This window comes from Myotis daubentonii, chromosome 15, assembly GCF_963259705.1.
Source record: "Myotis daubentonii chromosome 15, mMyoDau2.1, whole genome shotgun sequence".
Lineage (NCBI taxonomy): Eukaryota > Metazoa > Chordata > Mammalia > Chiroptera > Vespertilionidae > Myotis > Myotis daubentonii.
In genome coordinates, this window is record NC_081854.1 from 46614570 (window position 1) to 46637980 (window position 23411).

Genomic DNA, 23411 nt, shown 5'->3' on the forward strand with positions numbered 1-23411 from the left:
CCTCGCCAGAGAACTAACGGGATTAAGATCGCGCCCTCTGAGTGGCTCGCCGCAAGCCCCGCCTCCGGCAGTGGTTGCCCGCCCCCCCCGCGCTTTCCGGGACTAATCTTGGCTCCACCTCCTTCCTCGGCCCCGCCCCCTATTGGCTCCGCCCCTCTTCTGCAGCGTCCGGTCCTGCCCCTCCCAAATCTAGTTTAGTTGTCGCGGCGGGACCAGGACCTGGTCCGAGACGCGCGGTGCGAGCCAGTGGCAGAGCCATGGCTGGCGGGGAAGACCGCGGGGACGGGGAGCCGGTCTCAGTGGTGACCGTGCGGGTGCAGTACCTGGAGGACACCGATCCCTTTGCATGTGCCAACTTCCCGGAGCCGCGCCGGGCCCCCACCTGCAGCCTGGACGGGGCGCTGCCCCTGGGCGCACAGATACCCGCGCTGCACCGCTTGCTGGGGGCGCCGCTCAAGGTGAGAGGCGCCGAAGAAAGTATGGGGGCGATCGAGGGTTCAGGGTTGGTGCCATGAAAGTCTTTGGGAGGTGCCCCTCGGGGAGAGGCTGGAGTGGGTACGTTCCTCCGGGATATTTTGGGGCTGAGGACCAAGGTCCGCGCAGCCCTGCTTGCGGGAACGCCTCTCAGACTGAGGGGAAACTGAAGCAGGGAGAAGGGAGCTTGTGGTTTGCACCACCCAGGCTGCCCCTTAAAGTGAGGCCCCCCTGGGGAGGTGGTCGAGGGGAAGGGGGTGCTCCTAGCTGTCCGTCTGCCTGGGTAACTGCTGTGGATTGGGTGGCGGTAGATGTTTGAGTGGTAGCGGACCCAGGAGGCGGAGCTGGGGAGGTGTGGACCAGCCTTCAACTCACCTGAAGCGGGGGCGGAACTACGAGGCGGGGCGGGCCGCTATAGGTGGCAGCGGCTTCGAGCGGTTGCTGGAGGTTGGATTGGGTCCTGCTGTGTGGAGTGTTGCCCCTGCAGGTGGGGGTGGGGAGGTGGCTTGGGAGGAGGAGAGACTTAACGGGGTGCGGGGAGTCCTCCAGAAGCAGCCCAGCCCGGGACTAGCCGAGCGCGGGAGGCTCCGCTGGTGGAAAAGCCCTTTGAGTCACCGCCCCCACCGCCCGTACTCGCGCCGCCGCGGGCCAGCAGCTGGAAGGGAGGCGGCGGGCCGGGCTAATTTTAAACCGCCGGCCTGCTCTAGTTTGCCTGCGCCCCGGAACCGACTCGCGCACAATACCGGGGAAGGCCCTTTTCCAGATGGCGGGCCCTACCTCTCCTCCCGCTCGCCGCGCTCAGCCCCCCGCAGGCAGCCCTTTCCGGCGCGCGGGGTTTCCGGGCCAGGACTTTGGGAGGCCACTACCACCGACCTGGCCGCCCCGCCAGCCAGTCCACACTGACTGGTGCGGACGAGGAGAGAGAGTTGGTGGTGGTGCAATCCCCTCCTCCTAGCTGGGTTGCCGAGTTGCGCAAACTTGCCCCCCGGGCTCGGGGTCTCCCTTGGAATGTGCCCTGGGCGCCAGGCCCCCCGGCCTGCATTCCTCGCGCTGCGGGCCAGCCCCGCCTCCGAGAATGGGCGGGAGAGGTGGTGGGACTATTGGCCTGGGGAATGGCACGTGTCCCTGAAAAAGCCCGGTATTCAAGGCCATGACTTGAAAGTGTCAGCACGCTGCCCATTCCAGAGTTTTGATGCAACATCTACCCCCCTCTCCACCCTCGGCCTGTTCTGTTGAAAGGGGCAAACAGGTGGGCCTGGAAGAAGTGCTTGCCCACCAGCGGGAGGCCACCTCCTATTCAGCTTGGGCGCTAGGGAGAGAGGGGTGCTGAACTGAGGCCAGGTTCCTGAAACGCCTGGAGCTCTACCGAGAACACAGTATTCCACCCACCACCACCCCTACTCTAGGACAGGACTTTCCAAGTAGGGGCAGATTTGGGAGGACAGCTACAGGAAAGAGGCTCTGCCCTCTGTTCTCTGCTCCCTAGCTGAGGACACTACTGAACTCAGAGAATGTGTCACCTCTGCCAACTCAGTCCTTCCCCACTTTCAGGATCTCCCACCTGGTGTACTTGAGGGACTGTCATATCCCCCACAGGCAGGATATGGGGGTGGACACATGGGGCTACCACAGTGCCTAGAGCAGGACTCCCTGGGGCTGACAGCTCTGCCAGCAATGGTCAGATGCACTGTGATGTGCTCATCCCAAATATAAACTGTGACCACAGCCCCAGAATAGAAGGCCGGAGGAAGAAGGGCTCAGAATAGGGTAGGGTCAGGGACATCAGAGATCTGCGAGAGGGGGAGCAGGGCCCTTTTTTGCAAGAAATGTCAACAACTGGTTCCTCCCCTAGTCCTATAAGTGGGTGCCCCAGGGGCACAGACATGACTCAGGCCTGCCTTCATAGTCTCTAGAGGGGAGAGATGACCCAGAAATCCAGGCGTCCCTGTGCAGGGCTGTACAGCAGAAATGAGGGAGGGGTTTGGTACTCCCTGCTTCATCCTCTGTACAGTTGTCCAGCAAAGGAACAGGACACAGCCAAGTCTGCCCTCCCAGTCTGGGCACTGACCCCCATCATCCCTGCAGACCCTGCCCACTTTCCCTCTGGGACTCCATACCACACACCCCATTGAGTTCCCCTAGGGCTTCTTCCTTTTTAAAAGACTTGGAGCTTTCACACCACAGAGGGCCTTGCTCATTTCCTTTCAGTCTAGGAGGAAGCTCCTGGCCACAGCCTCTGACTCATCTCCTGGCCCTAAGAGGCGGGTGAGGCAGGGTCCTGGCAGTGCCTTCGGCCATGCCTGATGTCTCCAGGGAAACTCAGAAATATCTATCTCCCCTCTATTGCCAGAACCTCTCCCAGTCCAGGAACCTGCCCCTGCACCAGGGGCAACCAGGCCCTCTGGCCCTGCCGCTCACCTCCTTACCCTCCCTACTACCTTTGCTCTTGGGGTGGTGCCTCAGGAGCCCCTCCCTTACACCCAAAGGCCCTGCCACATCTGGGATAGCACTGACTTCTCCCTGGGCCCTGAGCAGAGGGACCTGGGTGTTGCTCTGACCCTGCTGCAAAGGCTAGAGGAACCCCCTACTCCTAGCAGCAGAGATGGCCCTAGAAATCTGTCCATTACCAGCAACTTTGTTTCCCCAGCTGTGGCTAAAGATTAGAGTAGGACAGGGGTGGCACTGTCCTAGAATGTGTCCTGACCTTGTCCCCTCCTTGCTCCAGCCTCAGTCTACTCTTCAGAAGCAGGATAGGCTAGGAGGCTAAGCGTTAAACTGACATACTGGGACAGGGACCGATTGAAGGGGTCCCAGAGGATTCTTAAGGGTAAGAAGGGGTGCTCTGATGATGAACTGAGTCCTTTAGCCCCCTGATAGGGAGGTTCCTTTGGGAGATTGTAGAAGATTGGGATGTGGGCATGAGTCATGGCCTCCCACTTTCCCTATGGCTGGCATGTCACTGATCATTCTGGGCTAAGTAACCTCGTGAAGGACTCAGACCTAGATCCTGGCAGAAGTAGGCACTATTACCCCAACATGTATGGTGTGTGTGTGTTCATTAGCATTCCCTCGCTGGAACTGGGAGGACCAGTTTGGGGTATTTGTAGAGCCCAGACAGCTGAGAGGCTGTCTTCGGTACTTGGCAACCCTACAGGCCCCAACCCTCATTCCACCTACCCTCAGGGTTCTCTGGCGCACTTCCAATGAACTTCTGGGTAATTAAGATCTAGGTCAGTTAGCCCTAGGCCCATTCCTGGTTGAGCAGCAGGTGCAAATCCACTGAATTTCTTGGTCTCCTCACCTGTCACAGGATTATCAGAGTCAAACTAGGCAGCCCAGTGTATTACACAGAGGAGGCAAAACAAGTGGGTGTCCCTCCTCAAAGCCCATCCATGTCATCTCAACCAGGAAGTCATGGTCTCCTTGGAGATCTGAGATAACAGGAAAAGAGGCTCATAGTTCACAGGGTCTTGTGTGTATAGGAAAAGGGAAGAAAAGGGCAGTTAAATTATTTCCTAAAACAAGAGTCCTCCAGCATATAATTCTGTCCTCTTCTCCATCTTCTTTGTCCCCTGTCCCTGGCATGTTCATTCTCACCTGATTACACTGCTATGAAAAATACTGGGGAGTAGACACCAGGGTCCCCTAAGGTTGGCCCTGCATATAAAATCATATGTAACAAGTTAGTTAGGGCTGCCAGCAAAACCTGAGCCCAGAGAATCCAAAGGAACATAGTCTGGAGGTTGAAGTGAGGGGCTGAGCCTGGGAAGAATGGAGGAGGGACACCACCCCAAGACAGACAGCAGAGAAGTGTGGAAGACAAGAGCCAGGAGGGAGTCACGGACGTAGACCTACACTGACCATGTGCTGACCCTAAGCACTGTCAGCAGGGGCCAGGGTTTGGGCTTACTCAGGCCTGGCCCAGCCCCAGGGTGTGAGAAACAAGGCCCAGAGGTTTGGCTCTCAGAAGGGTGACCCCAGGAAGGGGCCAGGGGTGTGAGGGACAAGCACCACTCAGCTGGCGGAAGTCTCTGCTCTTTGTTTCTTGCCTGACCTGAACCCCCTTCCCCATCTCCATCCAAGACAAACAGCTGGAGGAGGGGGGCATTGTCCTATAGACTTTGGGTTGCCAATTACCCATGAGTCTCCTCTCCATAAATGGGGCACTGGCAGAATTAGACAGGTGACATGGTTAGGGAAGCCACTGACCACCAGGGTTTAAACCTGCTCATCTGAGGAGGCTGGGGTGGTAAGCACTTAGTCTTGGGGATCCCCTCCCCGACAGGGATACAGGCATCCCAGGTACCCTGCACACTTGGGACTAGAGCGTGTAAGTATGCGTGCAGGAGAGGAAGAAAGCATGCTGGGCCCGAGCTTTCCGTGGGTGTGCTTCTTGGGCCTGTGCCTGGCCAGCGAGCATGTATATACAGGTGTCCCCAAAAAATGTATACACACTTTAACAGCTAATTTCTATTACATTTTGAAAATGAAATGTATTTTAATAAACACTGCCTTTATAATTATACCAAGTGTGTATACATTTTGGGGGGACACCTTGTATATACCTGACCATATATACCTGGGTTTATAAGCAGTTACTGCATATAATCGATCACCCCTCCAGTGTTTATCTTTATATAACTCCTCCTCTCCCCTTGCTTGGCACCCTTGGCCATTGTGCCTCTACATTTATTTGTGGCCTTTCTCTGAGTCAAGCCTGCCTGCCTCCAGGACTAGCTGGAAAGCAGGGAAGGCAGAGGCAGTGTCTTGTTCTCTCCTCTGTCCTCAAAACCTAAAACCAGCCCAGTTCATGAATGTGTGGATGAGCTGTTCTCTGTGTGTGTGATTTGGGGGATCCCTGAGGGGGTTGCAGCTCTGGGGGAGATATGTTTCTCTAGGGTCCCCGAAGGAGATGCAGCTGTGCCTGGATGGGGGTAGGGCGGGTAGGCTGCTGAGTCATCTGTGGGAAGAGGGATCAGGAGGAATGTGGGGCTGCCCTCGGCTGAGCTGGCCCTGGACAAGGTACCCCAGCCCAGGGGCCTTCCCCCCTCCCAGCTCAGGCCTATTCCCAGTCGGCCCTGGAGAAGATGACTCTGCTCCTACGGAGGAGAGAGAGGCCAGGCCCGCCCAAGGCGCCCAGGGAAGGGCAGGCAGCCAGGCAGGAAGTGGGACAGAACAGGCTGCAGTATTTGTTCTATGTCCCATGCCCCAGTCAGTGGGGGGAGGTGGTCACCCAAGGGCCTCACAGGAAGGGCCTGAACTGCCAGGAAGGAGCTGGGTCAGGCTCTCAGGCACAGCAGGGATGCTACGCAGAGGCAGAGGTGGGGGCAGGAGCTGGACTCCCTTTCCCCTCAAGGGACCAAGGGCAGCTGGAAGCCCCTGGGCTAGGTCCAGAGCAAGGCAGGACTGACAGAACAACAGGACTTTTATTCCCAGTAAGGTGGCGACCGTAGGCACCCTGACTCTGCAGAGGGGGCTCTCTCTGGGTCCTAGCACCTCAAGGAGGAGAGCCACTCAAGTCAAGGGGACTTTGCTGTGGGGGAGGTGTCCAGGAGAGGCACAGTGCTGCCATCAGACTCTCCACAATCACCTTACTGGGCCCTTCTACAAGTACTTCTCAAGGAGCCAAGTGTCCTGCCCAGTAGTGGAGGGGAGCCAGGCTCAGTGGGAGAGAGACGTGGGAAGCATGTGCCTTCTTGTTACGATGCAGGTTTCAGGGACCCACTATAGTCTGACTGAGTCAGACCCTAAAATCTGGTTTTCAATAGGCCCCTTGGAGGCCTCTGAGGTCCAGGTAGGACCATGGTCACTGTAGCCCACGTGAGAACATGGCAAAGACCCTCAGGCCTGGAGGGACTGGGAGCCTGTGTATTAGCCCCTGCTACTCACTGTCTTAATTCAGGGACACACATACACCTCCCAGCTGGGTTTGCACCTCCCAGTGATATCGTTGTATTTAACCCAATTATTAATTAACTGGAAAGGAACAAACGGAAGATGGAGTATTTAGGCATGCCCAGTGAAGTCTGGGTGACATAGGAGAGGTAATTATCTGTCAGTCACACCCAGGAGCCAGGTCATTGGCCAGAATAGGCGTGGCCACTGCAAGGGCGCAAAATCTGAGATACATAAGCTCCTAAACAAGCATGTTCCCTCTCTTGCGTGCTGGGCTCCTGGTCCAGTTGTTGCAGGGGCACACTCCTCTATATTTGTCCACATGGCCCACAGCCTTGTGGACCCCACACAATGGACTGATGGACTGTGACTAGCCTGATGCTGTGCTGGACTTAACTCCACCGTGGAACGGAAACTGGACACTGGCTTTGCTTTTGGCTCTGCTGAATCCCCAGCTGCACCTTTTCCTGGACTGGTTTAAGGGATATGGGACTTTTGAAACCCAGGGATATATTCCACGCAAGTAAAAATCACTCATTCTCCCATGCAAATCTTAGAAAATTCTTTTTCGCAAGATATCGTAAGACCCCGATCCCCAACACCCAGTGGGTAAAGGGATCCCCCACTTTCACCAGTGGATACCCCACTTCCACCAATAACACCAGCATTCTTTTTTTTTTCTTTTTCCCTTAACACTTCCTCCCAGGGCTTGAATGCTTGTGGCTACAGCTTATCACCCCACGGGGCTGTGAACTTCCTCGAAGGCAGGAACTTCCTTCCATCTTCTCTCCGTTCTCGTTCTTCATTTATGTTCATTAACACGATACATGTTTAGTGAGAACTTACAATGTGCCAAATGCTAGGCTAGGCTCTGAGGATATAGCATGCAGCAAGACTGACATGGTGCCCGAACCCAGAGAGCACACGGTTAAAGGGGAAGAAGATTAGTGTGTAGGATATTATACTGCCCTGGGGAAGGCCTCAGAGTAGGGTACACACATGGCATGGAGTGGGTTGCATAGCATTGCACAGCAGAAGAGTCCAGGAAGTCTTTTCAAAAAAGCCTTATGTAATCTGAAACCTAAAGAACTGGTAAGTGCTAGCCAGGAGAAGACATAGTACATACAAAGGCTTTGCACAGAGTAGGCACATGAAGGATTGCTGAAGGAATGCTTGGCTACGGTGCTGCCCTTGTGGTGTGCCTCTCTGCCAGCACCCTGAGTAGGAGGTAGGGGGTCATGAGGTCTCCGTACCTACCCCTGCCACCTCTACCCCATCCCTGACAGCTGTTCTCTTTGCCCCCAGCTAGAGGACTGTGCCCTGCAAGTGTCTCCCTCTGGATACTACCTGGACCCTGAGCTGTCCCTGGAAGAGCAGCGGGAAATGCTGGAGGGCTTCTATGAAGAGATCAGGTCAGAGCTGGTGAGACCAGGAACATAAGGCTGGCCACAACCTTGCCCCCACCAGAGGCTGGCTCAGGTGTCAGCAGCCAAGACACCTGATCTCTAGCCAAGGACACATGCAGGTCACCTCCTGCTGCCCCAGGGAACTGTGCCAGGGGAATCCCAAGGCCTGGCCAGTGTTACCTGCTACCCAGGATGGAGCGGGGACTCTCCCACATATCTGAGATACCCGTATTTGCATAAATCCTTCTGTCTGGCCAACCCTGGGGCTTAGAGGAACAGTTGGGGAGGAAGGAGCTGGGCCTCAGTTGGCATGTGGGGAGGTCTTTGGCTGCCTTGGTGTGGGGGAAGGGACCCCGCAGAATGAGCTGGGAGGTGCTGACTGTGCTGCTTGATTCCAGCAAAGGGCGGAAGCCTACATTGATCCTGCGGACCCAGCTCTCCGTGAGAGTCAATGCCATCTTAGGTGAGTGTGTGAGGACATCAATGTCCAGAACAGCTGGCTCAGTTTCTTTCAGGCATGTACTGGACAGTGGACAGGACAGATCAGAGATAGAATAGGTGGCCCCCCCATTCCTATCCTGACCTTTCCTTCTAGGGCCAAGGCTAATGCTGCAGCTAGACTGTAGTGGGGGCTGCCCAGAGCCAGGGAGTAAGTAGAGGAGGAGGTGGGGGGCTCAAGAATACTAGAATATTCTCTGAGGTTGCCTATGTCCCCTTGAGGTTACTATGTCCATCCACCCCTTGCAGAAAAATTGTATGGCTCCAGTGGCCCTGAGCTCCGCCGCTCTCTCTTCTCACTAAAGCAGATCTTCCAGGTGAGGCCCTGAGGTGGGCTGGGGGTGGGCATCCTAGCCTCAGCCCCCTTAAACTCCCCCATGGTGCCCCCAGGAGGACAAGGACCTGGTGCCTGAATTTGTGCACTCAGAGGGGCTGAGTTGCCTGATCCGTGTGGGTGCTGCTGCTGACCACAACTACCAGAGCTACATCCTCCGAGGTCAGCCCCACTCCTCCCCCAGGACCCTTGCTTTCAATGACCCCTTACTGATCTCTTGTTTCTGTGTCCTCAGCACTGGGCCAGGTGATGCTTTTTGTGGATGGGATGCTGGGAGTGGTGGCCCACACTGAGACCGTGCAGTGGCTGTACATGTTGTGTGCCAGCCTGGTAAATGGCCCTCCCCCAGCCATGCACCCCTTCCCACTGCCTCTCTCTGGGCCTCCATTTTCTCTCCTGTAAAATGGGCAAGAATGGAGTGAGTCTGTGGCCCCTCTAAGCCTAAAAGCACTTCAATGCCTGGGCTTACAGCCAGGGTCCTTTTGTTGAGACTCTCCTGTCTGGGTCCAGCCCCGGGAGCCCTTCCCCCACTGCACCAGGAGCTGGCCCAGCTCTGGCCCAAGCCCCACTCATATGTGGTTATCCCTCCCCTAGTCCCGCCTGGTGGTGAAGACGGCTCTGAAACTGCTGCTGGTGTTTGTGGAATACTCTGAGAGCAATGCACCGCTGCTCATCTACGCAGTCAACTCTGTGGCCAGCACCACCGGTCAGAGACTGTCCCTCCCCCCCCACCACTCAGAGCCTTCTCCTACCTTCCTCCTCCTGACTGCTCCCCATTCTGTGTGGCAGGTGCTCTGCCATGGGCCAACCTGGTGTGCATCCTAGAGGAGAAGAATGGTGCAGACCCCGAGCTGCTGGTGTACACAGTCACCCTCATCAACAAGGTGTGTGTGGAGGGGGAACCAAAGGCCAGGTATGAGCCCCTCAGGCTCCTGCCTTCAGGCTCCCATGAGCCTTACCCTCCTATCCCCAACCTCCAGACGCTGGCAGCGCTCCCAGATCAGGACTCCTTCTATGACGTGACGGATGCACTGGAGCAGCAGGGCATGGAGGCACTGGTCCAGCGGCACTTGGGCGCTGCGGGCACTGACATCGACTTACGTGCACAGCTTGTGCTCTATGAGGTGGGCTCTGGGCTGGGCCGCCAGGGCCCAACAGGGAGTCAGAAGAGGGGAGGGAGGGGGCACAGTTTCCCAGCACCCACCCTACCTCAGTTGCTCACGTCTGGACCCATGTCTGCTAGAGTGCCCTGCGGATGGAGGATGGAGACGTCGAGGAGGCCGCCGCAGGTGGGCGGCGGGAGCGTAGAAAGCCCTCTTCAGAGGAAGGCAAGAGGAGCCGCCGATCTCTAGAAGGCGGGGGCTGCCACGTGCGCACCTCGGAGCCTGGGTAAGAACATGCCTCAGCACTTGGGGAGGAGGGATGGATGCACCAGGAGTAACCTGTCTCCTGACAGACCCGCCTCCAGCCCCACAGGGCCCTCCTCCTCCTCCTCCAGCCCTGACCCACTCACAAGCCCAGTGCCCAGCCCCATGGGCCCTGCCTCTGGCCTCTGTACCTCTGCGAACCTCTTTCCTGCCCTCTCCGTGGCATCCTCAGCTGACAGCTCCTGTGAGAGGAGCATCTACAAGTAAGTAGGGAGATAGAGGCTACCCCCCCGGAATCCTCTCCCCACCTGTCCCTCCTGCTCTGCTCCCCTCCATGGACCCTCGGCCTCCTCTGCCCAAACGCGTGCTTTCTCTCTTTCTTTCCAGACTTCACCAAACTGCTCCTATTTGGTAAGTGACTGCTGGGGGGTGGGGTTCGGCTCTGACCGGACCGCCTCCCCCTGGGGCTTCTCTTCATCTCCTTCTGGCATTACGTCTGGTCTTGGCCAATGTTATCTGTCTCCCTGCCCCCTACTGTCTTTGTTTCTCTGGCACTGTCTCTGACTCTTGTTCTGCTCTGTCTTTGTCTCTTACTGCACCCTGTCCGGCTTCATGTCAGTCTCTCCCCTCCAATTACAGTTTCCTCTCGTCATGTCCTCCCCTACCCCCTCCTCTTCCCACTGTGGCTGGGAAGGAATCCCTGATAGCACTGCCCAGGTCTGAGTAGGTATGAGCAACTGGGCTTCCAGGTGGAACAGACACCACAGTTACTATTTCTTCTCTCATCTCCCCCCCCCACCCCCACCCAGGGCCCCTGAGAGCCCACCTGTCCCCCAGCCCCCTACTGGGCAGGCCAGGCTGGAGTAAGTAGAGGCCAGCTCGCCAGGCCTACCATGTGCTCAGGGCTTCAGCATTGCTTCTCCCAGCGGGGCTCCACTTGCCTGATGCAGCCAGAGCTCGGGGGCTCTCGGGCCCCAGACTTCTGCCTCCTCGGTTACCTAAGGACTAAGCATTGGGATTAGTTCCCTGAGGTCATAGTGGATCCTGTGCTTCAATAGTGATACCTTGATAGCTTTGACCAGAGATGAGGACATGGACTCCCAACCTGGAGCCCATTCTCCCAGGCATGGGCCAGGAATAGGGCGGGGAGGGGAATTAGGGTGCTGTGCAGTGTGGAGGTAGAGGAACAACCTAGGGCTAAGATAAGGGCCGGGACGGAGAGCCATTGGAGGCTAGAGGGCCCAGAAAGAGACATTGGATCACTCATTGTTTCAACATAAACTGGGTGCCTGTCTCTACCAGGCCCCTTTCTGGGCACAGGTCATAGTTCTCAGAAGCTGCAGACATGCCAAGGGAGGGATGTGCCCATTAGCACCGCTGTCCCCTTCCCCTGCTCTAAGGGTCCTTGTCTAGAATCAGGACAATTAACATGAATAGCAAGGTTGCAAGTTAGACATTAAGTAGAACTTCTCTCTGTACGTTGACCTGGAATGCTGGGTTGGAAGTGACCCTCCCCAGATGTGGAGGATTGAACAGGGGCTGGACTTGGGGGGTCGGGTCCTGGGTCTGCTTGGCGCATGGTCTGTTCCTGTGTGTCTGTGTGTGCCTGCAATTAGGGGCAGTGCCCAGGGGACCAGCATGAGCACCACCCTGGGCTGGGGGGTGTCAGACACCCTCACTGACAAGTGCCTCCCCCCAGAGCTCGGTTCCTGGAGAATGTGGCAGCAGCAGAAACAGAGAAGCAGGCTGCGCTGGCCCAGGGCCGGGCAGAGGCCTTGGCTGGGGCAGTGCCTGATGAGGCTGATGGACACCCAGGTGAGCGGGTGGGTGGGCAGAATCTACCCATGTCTCCTTGTTGCCCCACAGAGGGCATGACACTGACAACTGCTTCTCTTTTTTTAGATGCCCGGGAACTGTGGAGTTCCCCTGAACCGGTCCCAGTTTCTGTACCCAAAACACCCCAGAGCCCTGCCCCCCGAGTCCTGCTCAGGTCCCAGAGAAGCCTTGAGCCAGAGCCCAAGGAGCCACTGGCTCCACCAAGCCCCAAGGCTGAGCCCACCCAGAAGTTCTCTACCCATGTACCCAAGCTCTGCATTGGGGACCTGGACTTCTCAGATCTGAGGGAGGACGAAGACCAGGACATACTGAACATAGAGACTGTAGAGGCTGGGAAAGGGGTCCCGCCCCCACCACCCCCACTACCCTTGCTCTCCGAAGGCCCCCCACCTCCTCCACCCCCACCTCCCCCACCCATCAAAGGCCCCTTCCCACCACCTCCACCACTGCCAGCTGCCCCTCTCCCCCCATCAGCGCCTGACGGCCTAGCCCTCCCCACCAAGAGGAAGACAGTCAAACTCTTCTGGCGGGAGCTAAAGCTGGCTGGGGGCCATGGAAGCTCTGGGAGCCACTTTGGGCCCGGCTCCACCCTGTGGGCCTCCCTGGAGCCTGTCTCTGTGGACACAGCCCGGCTGGAACACCTGTTTGAGTCCCGTGCCAAGGACGTATTACCTTCCAAGGTAAACGCACCCTCATCTGCAAGGTAACCCCAGTGGCGAGGGGAGGGAATCAGAGCTCAAGGGTCCTAACTATTGGGGCTGCTGCTCATTTCCCTCGTAGGGAAAGCGAGGCAAAGAGGGGACTTGTCTGAGGTCTCAACAGGGATCAGCACAGCCCTAACTAGTATCTAAGCTCATCCCAAGGCTCTAAACATCCCAGGTCCATCCCCAGTTGTGGGGTGACCACACTATTTGGAGGGGGCCCTTGAAGTGTCCTCTTAGGTTGTTGCCCCAGCTAGTCCCTTTCCCAAACGTACACTCTCCTTCCCTCAACCTCAAAGAAAGCTGGTGAGGGCCGCCGGACAATGACCACAGTGCTGGACCCCAAGCGCAGCAACGCTATCAACATTGGTCTAACCACACTGCCACCGGTGCATGTCATCAAGGCTGCCCTGGTCAACTTCGATGAGTTTGCTGTCAGCAAGGACGGCATTGAGGTAGGGATAGCCAGCTGGGGGTGTGGAAGGGAGTGGGAGGTCCAGCCCTCTCCTTTGGTCAGTGGGCATTTCCTGACCCTCTTGTAGTGGGTAAGGGCTTGGCATAGCAGTCCCCAGACCCTGGGGCTCCCCCAGATAGCCTAGGGCAGCGGTTCTCAACCTGTGGGTCGAGACCCCTCTGGTGGTCGAACGACCCTTTCACAGGGGTCGCCTCAGACCATCCTGTATATCAGATATTTACATTACAATTCATAACAGTAGCAACATTGCAGTTATGAAGTAGCAACAAAAATAATTTTATGGTTGGGTCACAACATGAGGAACTGTATTTAAAGGGCCAGAAGGTTGAGAACCACTGGCCTAGGGGGAGTCAAGACCAACACCGAGGCCTCAGGCCAGCACTTACTGGCCTGTATGGGGTGGTGGTTGTGTCCTCAGAAACTACTGACCATGATGCCCACGGAAGAGGAGCGGCAGAAGATCGAGGAGGCCCAACTGGCCAACCCTGACATACCTTTGGCCCCAGCTGAGACTTTCCTGATGACTCTTGCCTCCATCGGGGGCCTGGCTGCCCGCCTACAACTCTGGGCCTTCAAGCTGGACTATGACAGCATGGAACGGGTACCTGGGTCATGGGTGGCACAGGCAGTGGGGGCAGATGAGTATGATGTCCATGTAGTCTGAGTCCCTGGCCTCCCACACCAGGAAATCGCAGAGCCACTGTTTGACCTGAAAGTGGGCATGGAACAGCTGGTGCATAATGCCACCTTCCGCTGCATTCTGGCCACCCTTCTGGCTGTGGGCAACTTCCTCAATGGCTCCCAGGTGAGTGACAGCGCATGAGGGCTGGGAGCCAGGCTCCGGAGCCAGCCCGGCCCAGGCTCAGACAAAGTCCTTTCAGAGCAGTGGCTTTGAGCTGAGCTACCTGGAGAAAGTGTCAGAGGTGAAGGACACCGTGCGCAGGCAGTCACTGCTGCACCATCTCTGCTCCTTGGTGCTCCAGATGCGGCCTGATTCCTCCGACCTCTACTCAGAAATCCCCGCCCTGATCCGCTGTGCCAAGGTTAGCACCAGCCAGGGGCTTGAATAAAATTGGCCAGGGCATGAGGGAGTGCTGCTTCCTGGGGCTGGCTTCTCCCCTCCTATTTCAACAGCTGTGCCAGGGCTGGCTTGGCTACAGATGTTTGTGCCAGAAATGCTTCCCTCTATTGGCCTGGCTATCCCTACTCAGTCTTTGGGTCTCAGTTTAGCTGCCGCTTCCCCAAGAAACCTTCTCTGTTCCCCATTGGACCAAATGGACTTGTCTGTTTCCTGTGGTAGACCGTGAACTTTTGGAGGGCAATGGTTGCATCTCCTCTGTGTTCCTCTGGCCTGGCTCACCAGCCTGGCACAGAGGCAGCCTCAGGCAGTACCTGCTTGTGGGGGGACAGCCTGTGTACCCCCCTGCTTTTCCAGGTGGACTTTGAACAGCTGGCTGAGAACCTGGGGCAGCTGGAGCATCGGAGCCATGCAGCTGAGGAGAGTCTGCGGAGCTTGGCCAAGCATGAGCTGGCCCCGGCCCTGCGTACCCGCCTCACCCAGTTCCTGGCCCACTGTTCCCGACGCGTGACCATGCTGCGAGTAGTGCACCGCCGTGTCTGCAACAGGTGGGATTGTGGGCCCGAGAGGCAGGACCGCCACCACTGTCCCTCACCCCCAAGTAGGACTCACCATCCCTTCCTATCCTGACCTGCCTAGGTTCCACGCCTTCCTGCTGTACCTGGGGTACACTGCACAGGCAGCCCGTGAAGTGCGCATCATGCAGTTCTGCCACACGTTGCGGGAGTTTTCGCTGGAGTACCGGACTTGCCGAGATCGGGTGCTCCAGCAGCAGCAGAAGCGGGCCACATACCGTGAGCGCAACAAGACCCGGGGACGCATGATCACTGAGGTGCGTGCCCCTTCCAGGTTTTGACTGCCGTTCCCATGGTTTCCTTCCCTGGCTCCCAGCTCATCATTCTTCCCTCTCCAGACAGAGAAGTTCTCAGGAGTGGCTGGGGAAGCCCCCAGCAACCCATCTGTCCCAGTGGCTGTGGGTAGTGGGCCAGGCCAGGGTGATGCAGACAGTCACGCCAGCATGAAGAGCCTGCTGACCAGTAAGCCTGAAGAGGCCACACACAGCCGCCGCAGCAGAGGTGGGACCTATGGCCGCTAGGGGAACGGATTTTGCTTTGGGGCCACCTTGGCCTGACCTCCCTATCTGGTCTCTCTCAGGCCTGGTCCAGAGCAGCTCCCCAATGCCCACAGCAGTGGGGGCCTCCAATGCACCCCCAGAAGAATCCCCAGGCTCCAGTTCACCCAGTGACACTTCAGATGAGATCATGGACCTGCTGGTGCAGTCAGTGACCAAGAGCAGTCCTCGTGCCTTAGCTGCTCGGGAACGCAAGCGTTCCCGTGGCAACCGCAAATCTTGTGAGTACTCCCCACATACCCGCTGCCCGCTTTATCCCCAGCAATCAATCCCCTCCAACCCTGCTCTGTCCCTGCAGTGAGGCGGACACTGAAGAGCGGACTTGGAGAAGACCTGGTGCAGGCACTGGGACTGAGCAAGGGACCTGGCCTGGAGGTGTGAAGCCGCTGCCTCCAGAATATCTACCTGGGCCACAGCCTGCATGCAAAAGACTATATAGAGTGAGGAGGGGCCAGAGCAGAATTCTGGGCATCTTCTCAACCCTGGGGTCACTCTGTACCCAGTGGCCAGTGCCTTGAGCAGTATTATCTGTGTTTGTGTGTTGTGTGTGTTGTGTGTGTGTGTGTGTGTATGCATGAGCTCCCTGAACACGTGGAGCATAATAAAGTTTTCTTAGCCAATCCAAGAGCCTTTTTCTTTCAAGGTATAGACCCCTGCTTTCAAGGTCTATAGCAGTAGGGAAATACCAAAGAATTGGTTCTTCCTGCCTCACGCCTCATCATCACACAGCCATTAGCCACATTCTAAGCCATTTATTCAACAATCCTATGCCTTAGACTGCTTTTGGCCCCTGGACTAGGCCCTCGTTACTCCTAGCATGGGGCCATACAGCCTGATAGAGCCACCTAAGGCCCAGCAACCAGTGGTCACAATGTTCGTGGCTATAATCGTTTCATCTGCCGCCGTTCCTGCCGGCGCTGCCTTTTCTCATTGTGCTCCGGCGCTGGGGCACCACTGTCTGCCGTGAACCAGGGGCCCAGCACATTCACCCACAGGAGGTAAAGGGCCCGTCCTGGCGCCTAGGAGAGAAAAGGTAACTTGAAGCCAGGTTCAGGAAATGAAAGAAGAGAATGGTTAGACACCCCAGCCCCTTCTTGGGAGTCCAACAACCCACGCACCAGGAGCCAGAAGGACCAGATGTAGAGGGAAAAGCAGCTGAGCACCTGCACAATGGCTGTCAGTAGGATCACATCCTTCAGGTGCCTGTGGATGGAAGGGAGACTGCAGGGGCCAAAAATAGTAGATGGGCCCCAATTCACCTCCCACCCCTTCAAGTTGCAGGCAGCTGTGGGTCTTGGGCTATCTGGGCCCCAGCACCACAGCCCTGGGGCCGCTCACCTGAGCTGGCGGCGGGGGACACTCACTCTGCCATGCCCTGCTCCATGTTGAGGTCCATCCCACCATCCATCAGGGCCCCATCCTCAGAGAAGGCCGCCCGTGCCATTGAGCTCATTGAGTGGTAGCTGGCCCCATACACAGCCAGACTAAAGCCCAGGGCCATCTGCAGAACAAGAGAGGGAGTATCAAAGGCCAGCCGCTACCCCTATGTGCGTACCCACTTCCCAGGATGGGGAACACTTACCCAGGCCCAAAATGAGGCAGATGAGTAGAAGACGACCAAGGTCACAAGACAGTAAATGGCCTGCAAGCAGACACAGGATCAGGCTGGGATCAAAGCTACCCCTAAACCATGGACCTCCCTTGACTCTGACCAAGAGTTTGGCCAGGCTGTGGAAGAAGACAGGTTGTTTCTTAAGGGATGGGGGAAACAGAGGTCTGAGTACCCAGACTACCCTCAGACACATCAGCCTAGGAAAGAAGCCTCTGTATTTGGAGTGGTCAAGGCTCTCCAGTCCACCTCATTTTGTTGTTTTGCTTTGACTACTCAACATTTCCTCTGTACAGGACCGATTGATTGATTGATTTCTGGAATTTTCTTCTAAAGCCTTGGCTCACATACCACCACCACCACACCACTGCCGCAGCCCCCACCACCCAGAACTGAGGGCTCTGGGACCTTGGGCGGGCACAGAAATAAGAGCCAGGCACTCACATTGGCCCCCAGTATGATCCGCAGGTAGAACTTGAGGGTCTCTCTGTTCTCTTCGAATATCTGCTTCTTCCCTCTTGTCCCCACTTTGCCCTTGGGCTGCAGAAGAATGGCGAGAGGCCTGTCAGAGCCCTCCTCAGCAGGGTCCTCTTCCCCCTCCCCACCAGTCTGGTTAGCTACAGAGTCCCAGCTGCACCTCAGCCAGTTCCCGTGGGTGCTCCAACCTGGCACAATCCTCGGGATGCCTACCCCTCCTCCAGGCAATCCTGCTTAAGGCAGAAACCATCCTTCCAACAACCTCGGCAATGCTCGCCTCCTGCACACCCTCGGACAATACACCACTGGGCTGACACCGCCTGGCTTCCCAGGTAAGCTACGGCTTTGGGCTGATGACCCCGCCACGGGGAATTCCTGAGTGGCGTTGAACAGCGCCCCTCTCCGGCCTCCGCTGGAGTGGAGTGGGCAAGATCTCGGCCTACGCCCACACCCTTCTGGCCCCTCAGATCTTAAGCCAATTCCGGTTACTATGTGATACTGACGCCCACCCCCACTCCGGCACCCGTTCTGGTACGGTCCAGCGCCGCTCCCTTCCACCCCCGTGCATCTAGTACGGCCCGGGCACCGAATGGCGCCCCCTCTGGCCGACCCGCTTCTCTTGATGTCCCTCCTCTGTTTTCAGTCTCCCGGGCCCTGGGAGCGCTTTGCCGATGCGGACCCCGCCCTACCCGCTCTCCTTACCGCCATGGTGCGACGCAAATACCCAGCCGGGGGAACAAGGAATAGAGAATGAAACCGCAATCACCAAGTCCCACATCGGCAGCACAGGCACTTCCGGTGCAGACCCAAATCGTCACAACTGGGACGGAAGTGAGTGGGCCACTTCCTTTCCTAGCCCCGCCCCCCGGGCCCGTGAGACTACACTTCCCAGATGCCTTGCGCGGGGGCGGAGGCGGCGGGGATGCGATGGCGGAGTCGCTGCCCCTGGAGGTGAGAGGAGGCCGCCCTCAGGTCCAGCTCGGGCCAGGCCCCGCCCTCAGGGTCCCGGGCTGTGGGGAGGGGCTGTCAGACCGCTCGCCGGGTCCCGCTGGCCGGGCGGAAATGACCCGTCCGGTAGCTGAGAGGACTTGCAAGCGATGGGTAACGGCCCCACCGTTAGGCTACTCCGTCCCCTTAGTTGGGGGACATCCTCTTCTTCCCCATCGGCCCCCGGAGATGGCTGTTCTGTCACCTCAGAGAGAACGGGCCTCTGCCTGCCCACCTTCTCCTGAGATGGCCGCCCCTCCCCCTCAGTTCTGGCAGGTACCTGCTCCATCCCATCGTCCCCGAAGGGTAACCGATCTCATTCCATTGGTCCCTTGGGATGATCGGCTCATTCCCTCCACCCCGAGAGATGGCTGTCCCCTGCCCCTGGCGGCGGGAGACTGCCTTCCCCATCAACTCGGGGCAGGGTCGCCGAGTTCTGTCCCCGAAGACCGGCCTGCTCCCCCTTCCCTCCGCCTCCAGCGATGGCCGCCGCCCCTACCTCCTGGGCCCCAAGGGATGTTTGCCCGTCCTCCTTAGCCTGAAGCAAGACCCCTCTGCCGCCATTTTCGAGAGCAGGTCACAGGTTTTGTCCCCAGGAGACTCTGGGATGACTCCTCCATCCTGTTTGCCCTGAGAGTTGGCCGCCCTTTCAATGCCTCCGGGAGACTAGACACCTTTTCCCCGTCAGCCCTGGAATGGCTCTCCTTCCCCTTAGCAAAAATAGGACTGCTCCCACCCCACTGAGCCCCCTGCCGTGGCTTCTTGTCTCCCCTTGGCCCCAGAGGTAATCCATTTCACCCACATAGGTCCCAGGAATGACCAGTCATGCCTCCTGGGATGGGGTTCCTGGGATGGCCATCCACCCTTATCACTGCCTGCTCTGGTCTCTAGGAAAGCCACTCCCCTTCCCAGCTCAAAGACTCCCCTCCGTGAGGACAGGGGTTTTGCCCTCTACTATTCATTGGCCCTTGAGTTGGCTGCTGAGCCCCAGAAGGTGGAATGGCCACTATCTTATCTCAGCTCGGAGAGAAGGTATCTGCCTTCCCTGAGGGCTGGAGGCTTGGTCATTCCCAGTCCCCATCAGTGTTTTCTTTCCCGCGTCTAGCCTCCTCCCCAGTCATTCTCTCAATAATTGATCTGCTTTATCGCCCCAACCCTGAGCAAACATTTGGTGAAAATAGAGGTAGAGGACTATCCATCCTTAATTCAATCCAGTGAGTGTTGGCTGAGCACCTTCTGTGTGCTAGGAATGAGAGGAGATCAGAATGGGCTGATGAGGTCAAGCTCAAGGAAGGGCATTTCTGGGAAAGAGGCTCACGTGGACAAAGGAAATAGATGAGCTGTGTTTGCAGGGCGGTGGGGAGACTGGGTTGGGGAAGCTCTGGGATCAGGGGTCTAGTTGGGCATGGAGGCCTGGCGGTGCTGACCCAAGAGTGGAGATTGTGTTGTGAGGGTCCTGGGATACCCTAGAAGTTTTCATCAGGGGTGTGCTGAGATCGAAAGCTATTTTTTGGGAAATTAACCTTGCTGTAGTGTGCAGAATGATTAGCAAGAATGAGCCTGCGGGCAGGAGAGTCAGTTGGAAAATTGTAAAAGGAATCCAGTTTAGAATGATGAAAGTCTAGGCTACTAAGTAAAGTTTCAAAGGTAAAAATATTAGTAACAGCAATCCAGCAACCATTTATGGAATACCTACTAGGTGTCAAGCACATCATATCCAATATAACTATATCTTAATCCCCATAAGACTATGACATATGATATATATATTTTTTTTAATTGATTTCAGAGAGGAAGGGAGAAAGAGAGAAACATCAATGATGAGAGAGAATCACTGATTGGCTGCCTCCTGCACCCCCCCTACTGGGGATCAAGCCCACAACTTGGGCTTGTGCCCTTGACCGGAATCAAATCTGGGACCCCTCAGTCTGCAGGCCGATGCTCTATCCACTGAGCCAAACTGGCTAGGGCAGACTATGACATATGTTTTCTAATATCCCCATTCTAGGAAGTAGTGGAATTGGGGTTTAAATGAGTCTAAGTTAGCCTGGCCTAAAGCCTATGCTTGACACCTGTGTCTGAGAGCAAGGGATAGAAGAGCAGGACAAGTACAAAGTATTATCAAGATCTTCAGAGGAGTTGCATGGTTGGCATTTCCAGCTCAGGTGCTGGAAAGTTGGGAGATGGGACTGCTTTGGACTGAGGGCAGAATATGAATTCTGGTTGAGATGAAGGTGATAGTAAAAATATTTGGGTGAAGGCTTCTGTGGACAATTGGCAACACTGGACATGAATAAGGTAACATGAGGATATTGAATTGTGGGTTATTCCTATAGAGGTAACTGTCGAAGCCATGCAAGTGTTTACTAGAAAGTAAACAGATGGAAAGACCAGGTCTGAGCCCTGGGAACTACTGAAGATCCAGAGACAGGGCAATTGGAGTGGAGAGTGGAGCCCTAGAAAACAGTGTCATAGGAGTCAAGGAAGGAAGATTCCAGAAGACAAGAAGAGTTAACATCAGATCATTCCTGGCCTCACAGCCGACTCCCTTTACAGTTCCCTATAATAGGGCTTCCAACCTCCCCCACCCCTCCCACCAGCCTCATAGAGCATAAGTGTAGCGAGGGCCTGAGCCTCCTCAGCTGGGTCTTGCTGGGATCATTTCTTAGCAGCTGAGAAGGCAAGTTGGCAGTGGAGAAGACGGGGAAAGAGTGGGTTCCCAGAGCCTGATCTACAAGGGCAGGAAGAAGGCGTATACCTTCCTGGAAATCAGAGCAGCACCCGACTTGCTATGTTGTAGATCCTATGCAAGATATGTTATTTAATTCTCACAATATATATTAGACCTCATACCACTGCCATTTTGCAGATAAGAACAACAAGGCTCAGAGAGGTCAGTTGATAGAGTAAGGATTTGAATTAGGTTGATCTGGTTCCAATGCCCAGGCTCTTATGACAGAACTGAGCAGGAAGTTTGATTTTTATCAGTCTGTACAATCCTGTATCCAGACAAAGTAAAGGTTCATTCACAGCAAAGATACTTGGGAGGCAGAGATGGGACATGAGGACTCTGTGAAGCTTAGGATTCAAGATAAAGTAGAAGCCAGTGATCTCGTCCCCTCAGCCCTGCTGTGCTATCAGCCAGAGAAAGTTCCCCAGGCCCCCAGCTCTAACAGCCCCAATGCCCTCTCTTTTCCCCTCAGATGCTCACATATATTCTGAGCTTCCTGCCTCTGTCAGATCAGAAAGAGGCCTCCCTCGTGAGTCGGGCTTGGTACTACGCAGCCCAGAATGCCCTTCGGGAGGTAAGGTGCCCACCCTCACCTGGCCCTTTCTCAGTTGTCTCTCACATCCGCTTGCTCATGGCCCTGCTCATACATCGTCCATCCATGTATTCATCCTACATATTCATACATACATTATGTGCGTACATACTTGGCTCTGGGACTCTACGGATGAATAAGGCATAGCCCCTCCCCCGAGGAGCCCATAGTCCAGTGGAGGAGAAAGACAAGTGATCATAACATCCTGTGCTCAGTGCTGTGACATTGGAATGAAGGGTGCACCGGGAACATGAGGAAGGACATCCAAAGACCAGCAGCTTCGGGGAGGGCTTCCTGAAGGAATAGGGTGAGGATGAAGGTTGGCCTTCAAGGACTGGTAGCAACACAGGTGAAGGCACCAAGGTGTGAAATAGTTCTGGAAACAACCGCACAAGTTCCCAGTAACGAGCGTAGATGTGTGTACGACAAGTGGTAAGCGATAAGGCTAGAAAGGGGTCAGGCTACAAGCTGGTAGATGTGCCAGGTGGCATTGCTGGGGTTTTCTCCTGGTTACCATCCTGGAGCCTTTAAAGGAATGTTAAGGCTGGGGAGTGACACAGGGTGATTTGTTTCTTAGAATTCTGCAGTGCAGAGTGGGCTGGAGAGGGGGAGGCAGAGAATAGGGAGACAGCCCAGCTTGGAGGTGAATGCAGACATCGGTCCGAGTTTGAAAGGCAAGCAATGGTAACTCCTTGTTTTAATTTTTACATATTACTGAGGTTGAATAGTTTTCTCATTAGTTGACCATTTATATTTCCCTCTTTTGTTTATTCATGTTCTTTATCCATTTAACTATTGGGGTCTAGGTATTCTTCTTATCTATTTGTATACAATTTTTATATATTAAAGAGCTTAATCTTTTACATATTTATTGAAATATATTCCTAGTATGTTTGCCTTTTAATTTTATTTGTAGATATATGTATATTTATGAGATACAGAGATTAAACTAATATGTTGTTGATTTTGAATATCCTTTTTTTATTTCTTCCATTGCTTTTTATTTTAACATGTTTTTAGTGATTTTTATAGAGAGAGGGGGAGGGAGGGGAGGGAAAGAGAGAGAGAGAAACATTGATCTGTTGCCTCCTGTTAAACCCGCAACCAGGGTATGTGCCCTGACTGGGAATGGTTAACTGGCAACCTTTTGGTGCATGGAACAATGCTCAATCAACTGAGCCACACCGGTGGCTCTTCCATTGCTTTTTAAAATTAGGGTCCCTTGCCTCTTCAGAGATTTGGTAAATATACACTCGTGTTTTCTTGTTTTTTTATTAGACTTTCTTTTTGCTCACAGCAAAATTGCTTCTTCTGTTTTACAGCGTGAATCTTTATATTGTTTCTATCAGTGAAATTATTTTGATTTATGCTATGAGATAGAAGCTCAAGTGATTAGTTTTCAATTAGCCCAAATACCATTTATGTATAATCCTCCCTTCCCCTTCCCTGCTGGATTGGAATCCGAATTTGTCACATATTAAATGTGGAGGGCCTGTTGCTGAGTTACCTATCCAGTGTCATTGAGCTTACTGTCTGAAGGAATTTGATTTGGACCTGTTTAAAACTTGAAGTATGAGACATCTGGATGGTAAAATCTAGTTGGTAGTTGGATTTCCAGGCAGGATGATAAGGAGGTAGTGCCCAGCTAGTAGATGCTATGGAAGGTTCCGGCTCACCAGGCCAGGCTAGGATGCTGGACTCAGTGGCTTCTTATTTTCCCTGACCTGCCCCATTTACTCCCAATTTTTCTCAAATAAGAAAGTAGACAAAGCAGCCCCCCGACATACACCCAGGCTCTGCCTGTTCCCAGGGGTGGGGG

At 55.4% G+C, this 23411-nt stretch overlaps 2 protein-coding genes across 8 annotated transcripts; one reads left to right on the plus strand and one right to left on the minus strand.

Moving 5' to 3' along the window:
* Positions 1-181: 181 nt before the first annotated feature.
* On the plus strand, positions 182-15816 carry FHOD1 (formin homology 2 domain containing 1). 5 transcript variants are annotated; one of them, XM_059667783.1, is made up of 24 exons: positions 182-458; positions 7675-7781; positions 8174-8238; positions 8523-8590; positions 8664-8769; positions 8843-8937; positions 9202-9313; positions 9397-9491; positions 9588-9731; positions 9851-9996; positions 10076-10237; positions 10362-10385; positions 10784-10837; positions 11674-11789; positions 11877-12490; positions 12811-12966; positions 13405-13587; positions 13672-13791; positions 13868-14029; positions 14422-14612; positions 14704-14896; positions 14978-15140; positions 15220-15417; positions 15495-15816. In XM_059667783.1, exons 1-24 carry the CDS (start codon positions 258-260, stop codon positions 15575-15577), a joined length of 3558 nt encoding a protein of 1185 aa, XP_059523766.1. In that variant the 5' UTR covers positions 182-257; the 3' UTR covers positions 15578-15816. The 5 variants fall into 5 exon arrangements, with proteins under 5 accessions (XP_059523766.1, XP_059523767.1, XP_059523768.1 ...); XM_059667784.1 differs by lacking the exon at positions 10362-10385; XM_059667785.1 differs by lacking the exons at positions 10362-10385; positions 10784-10837.
* A 117-nt stretch (positions 15817-15933) lies between these two features.
* TMEM208 (transmembrane protein 208) lies at positions 15934-18123 on the minus strand. 3 transcript variants are annotated; one of them, XM_059667793.1, is made up of 6 exons: positions 17985-18123; positions 17250-17345; positions 16779-16838; positions 16561-16697; positions 16315-16399; positions 15934-16215 (listed from the first exon to the last, which is right to left on the minus strand). In XM_059667793.1, exons 1-6 carry the CDS (start codon positions 17988-17990, stop codon positions 16078-16080), a joined length of 522 nt encoding a protein of 173 aa, XP_059523776.1. In that variant the 5' UTR covers positions 17991-18123; the 3' UTR covers positions 15934-16077. The 3 variants fall into 3 exon arrangements, with proteins under 3 accessions (XP_059523776.1, XP_059523775.1, XP_059523777.1); XM_059667792.1 differs by lacking the exon at positions 17985-18123 and adding an exon at positions 17443-17749; XM_059667794.1 differs by lacking the exon at positions 17985-18123 and having other exon boundaries at positions 16779-16924.
* Positions 18124-23411: the final 5288 nt, after the last annotated feature.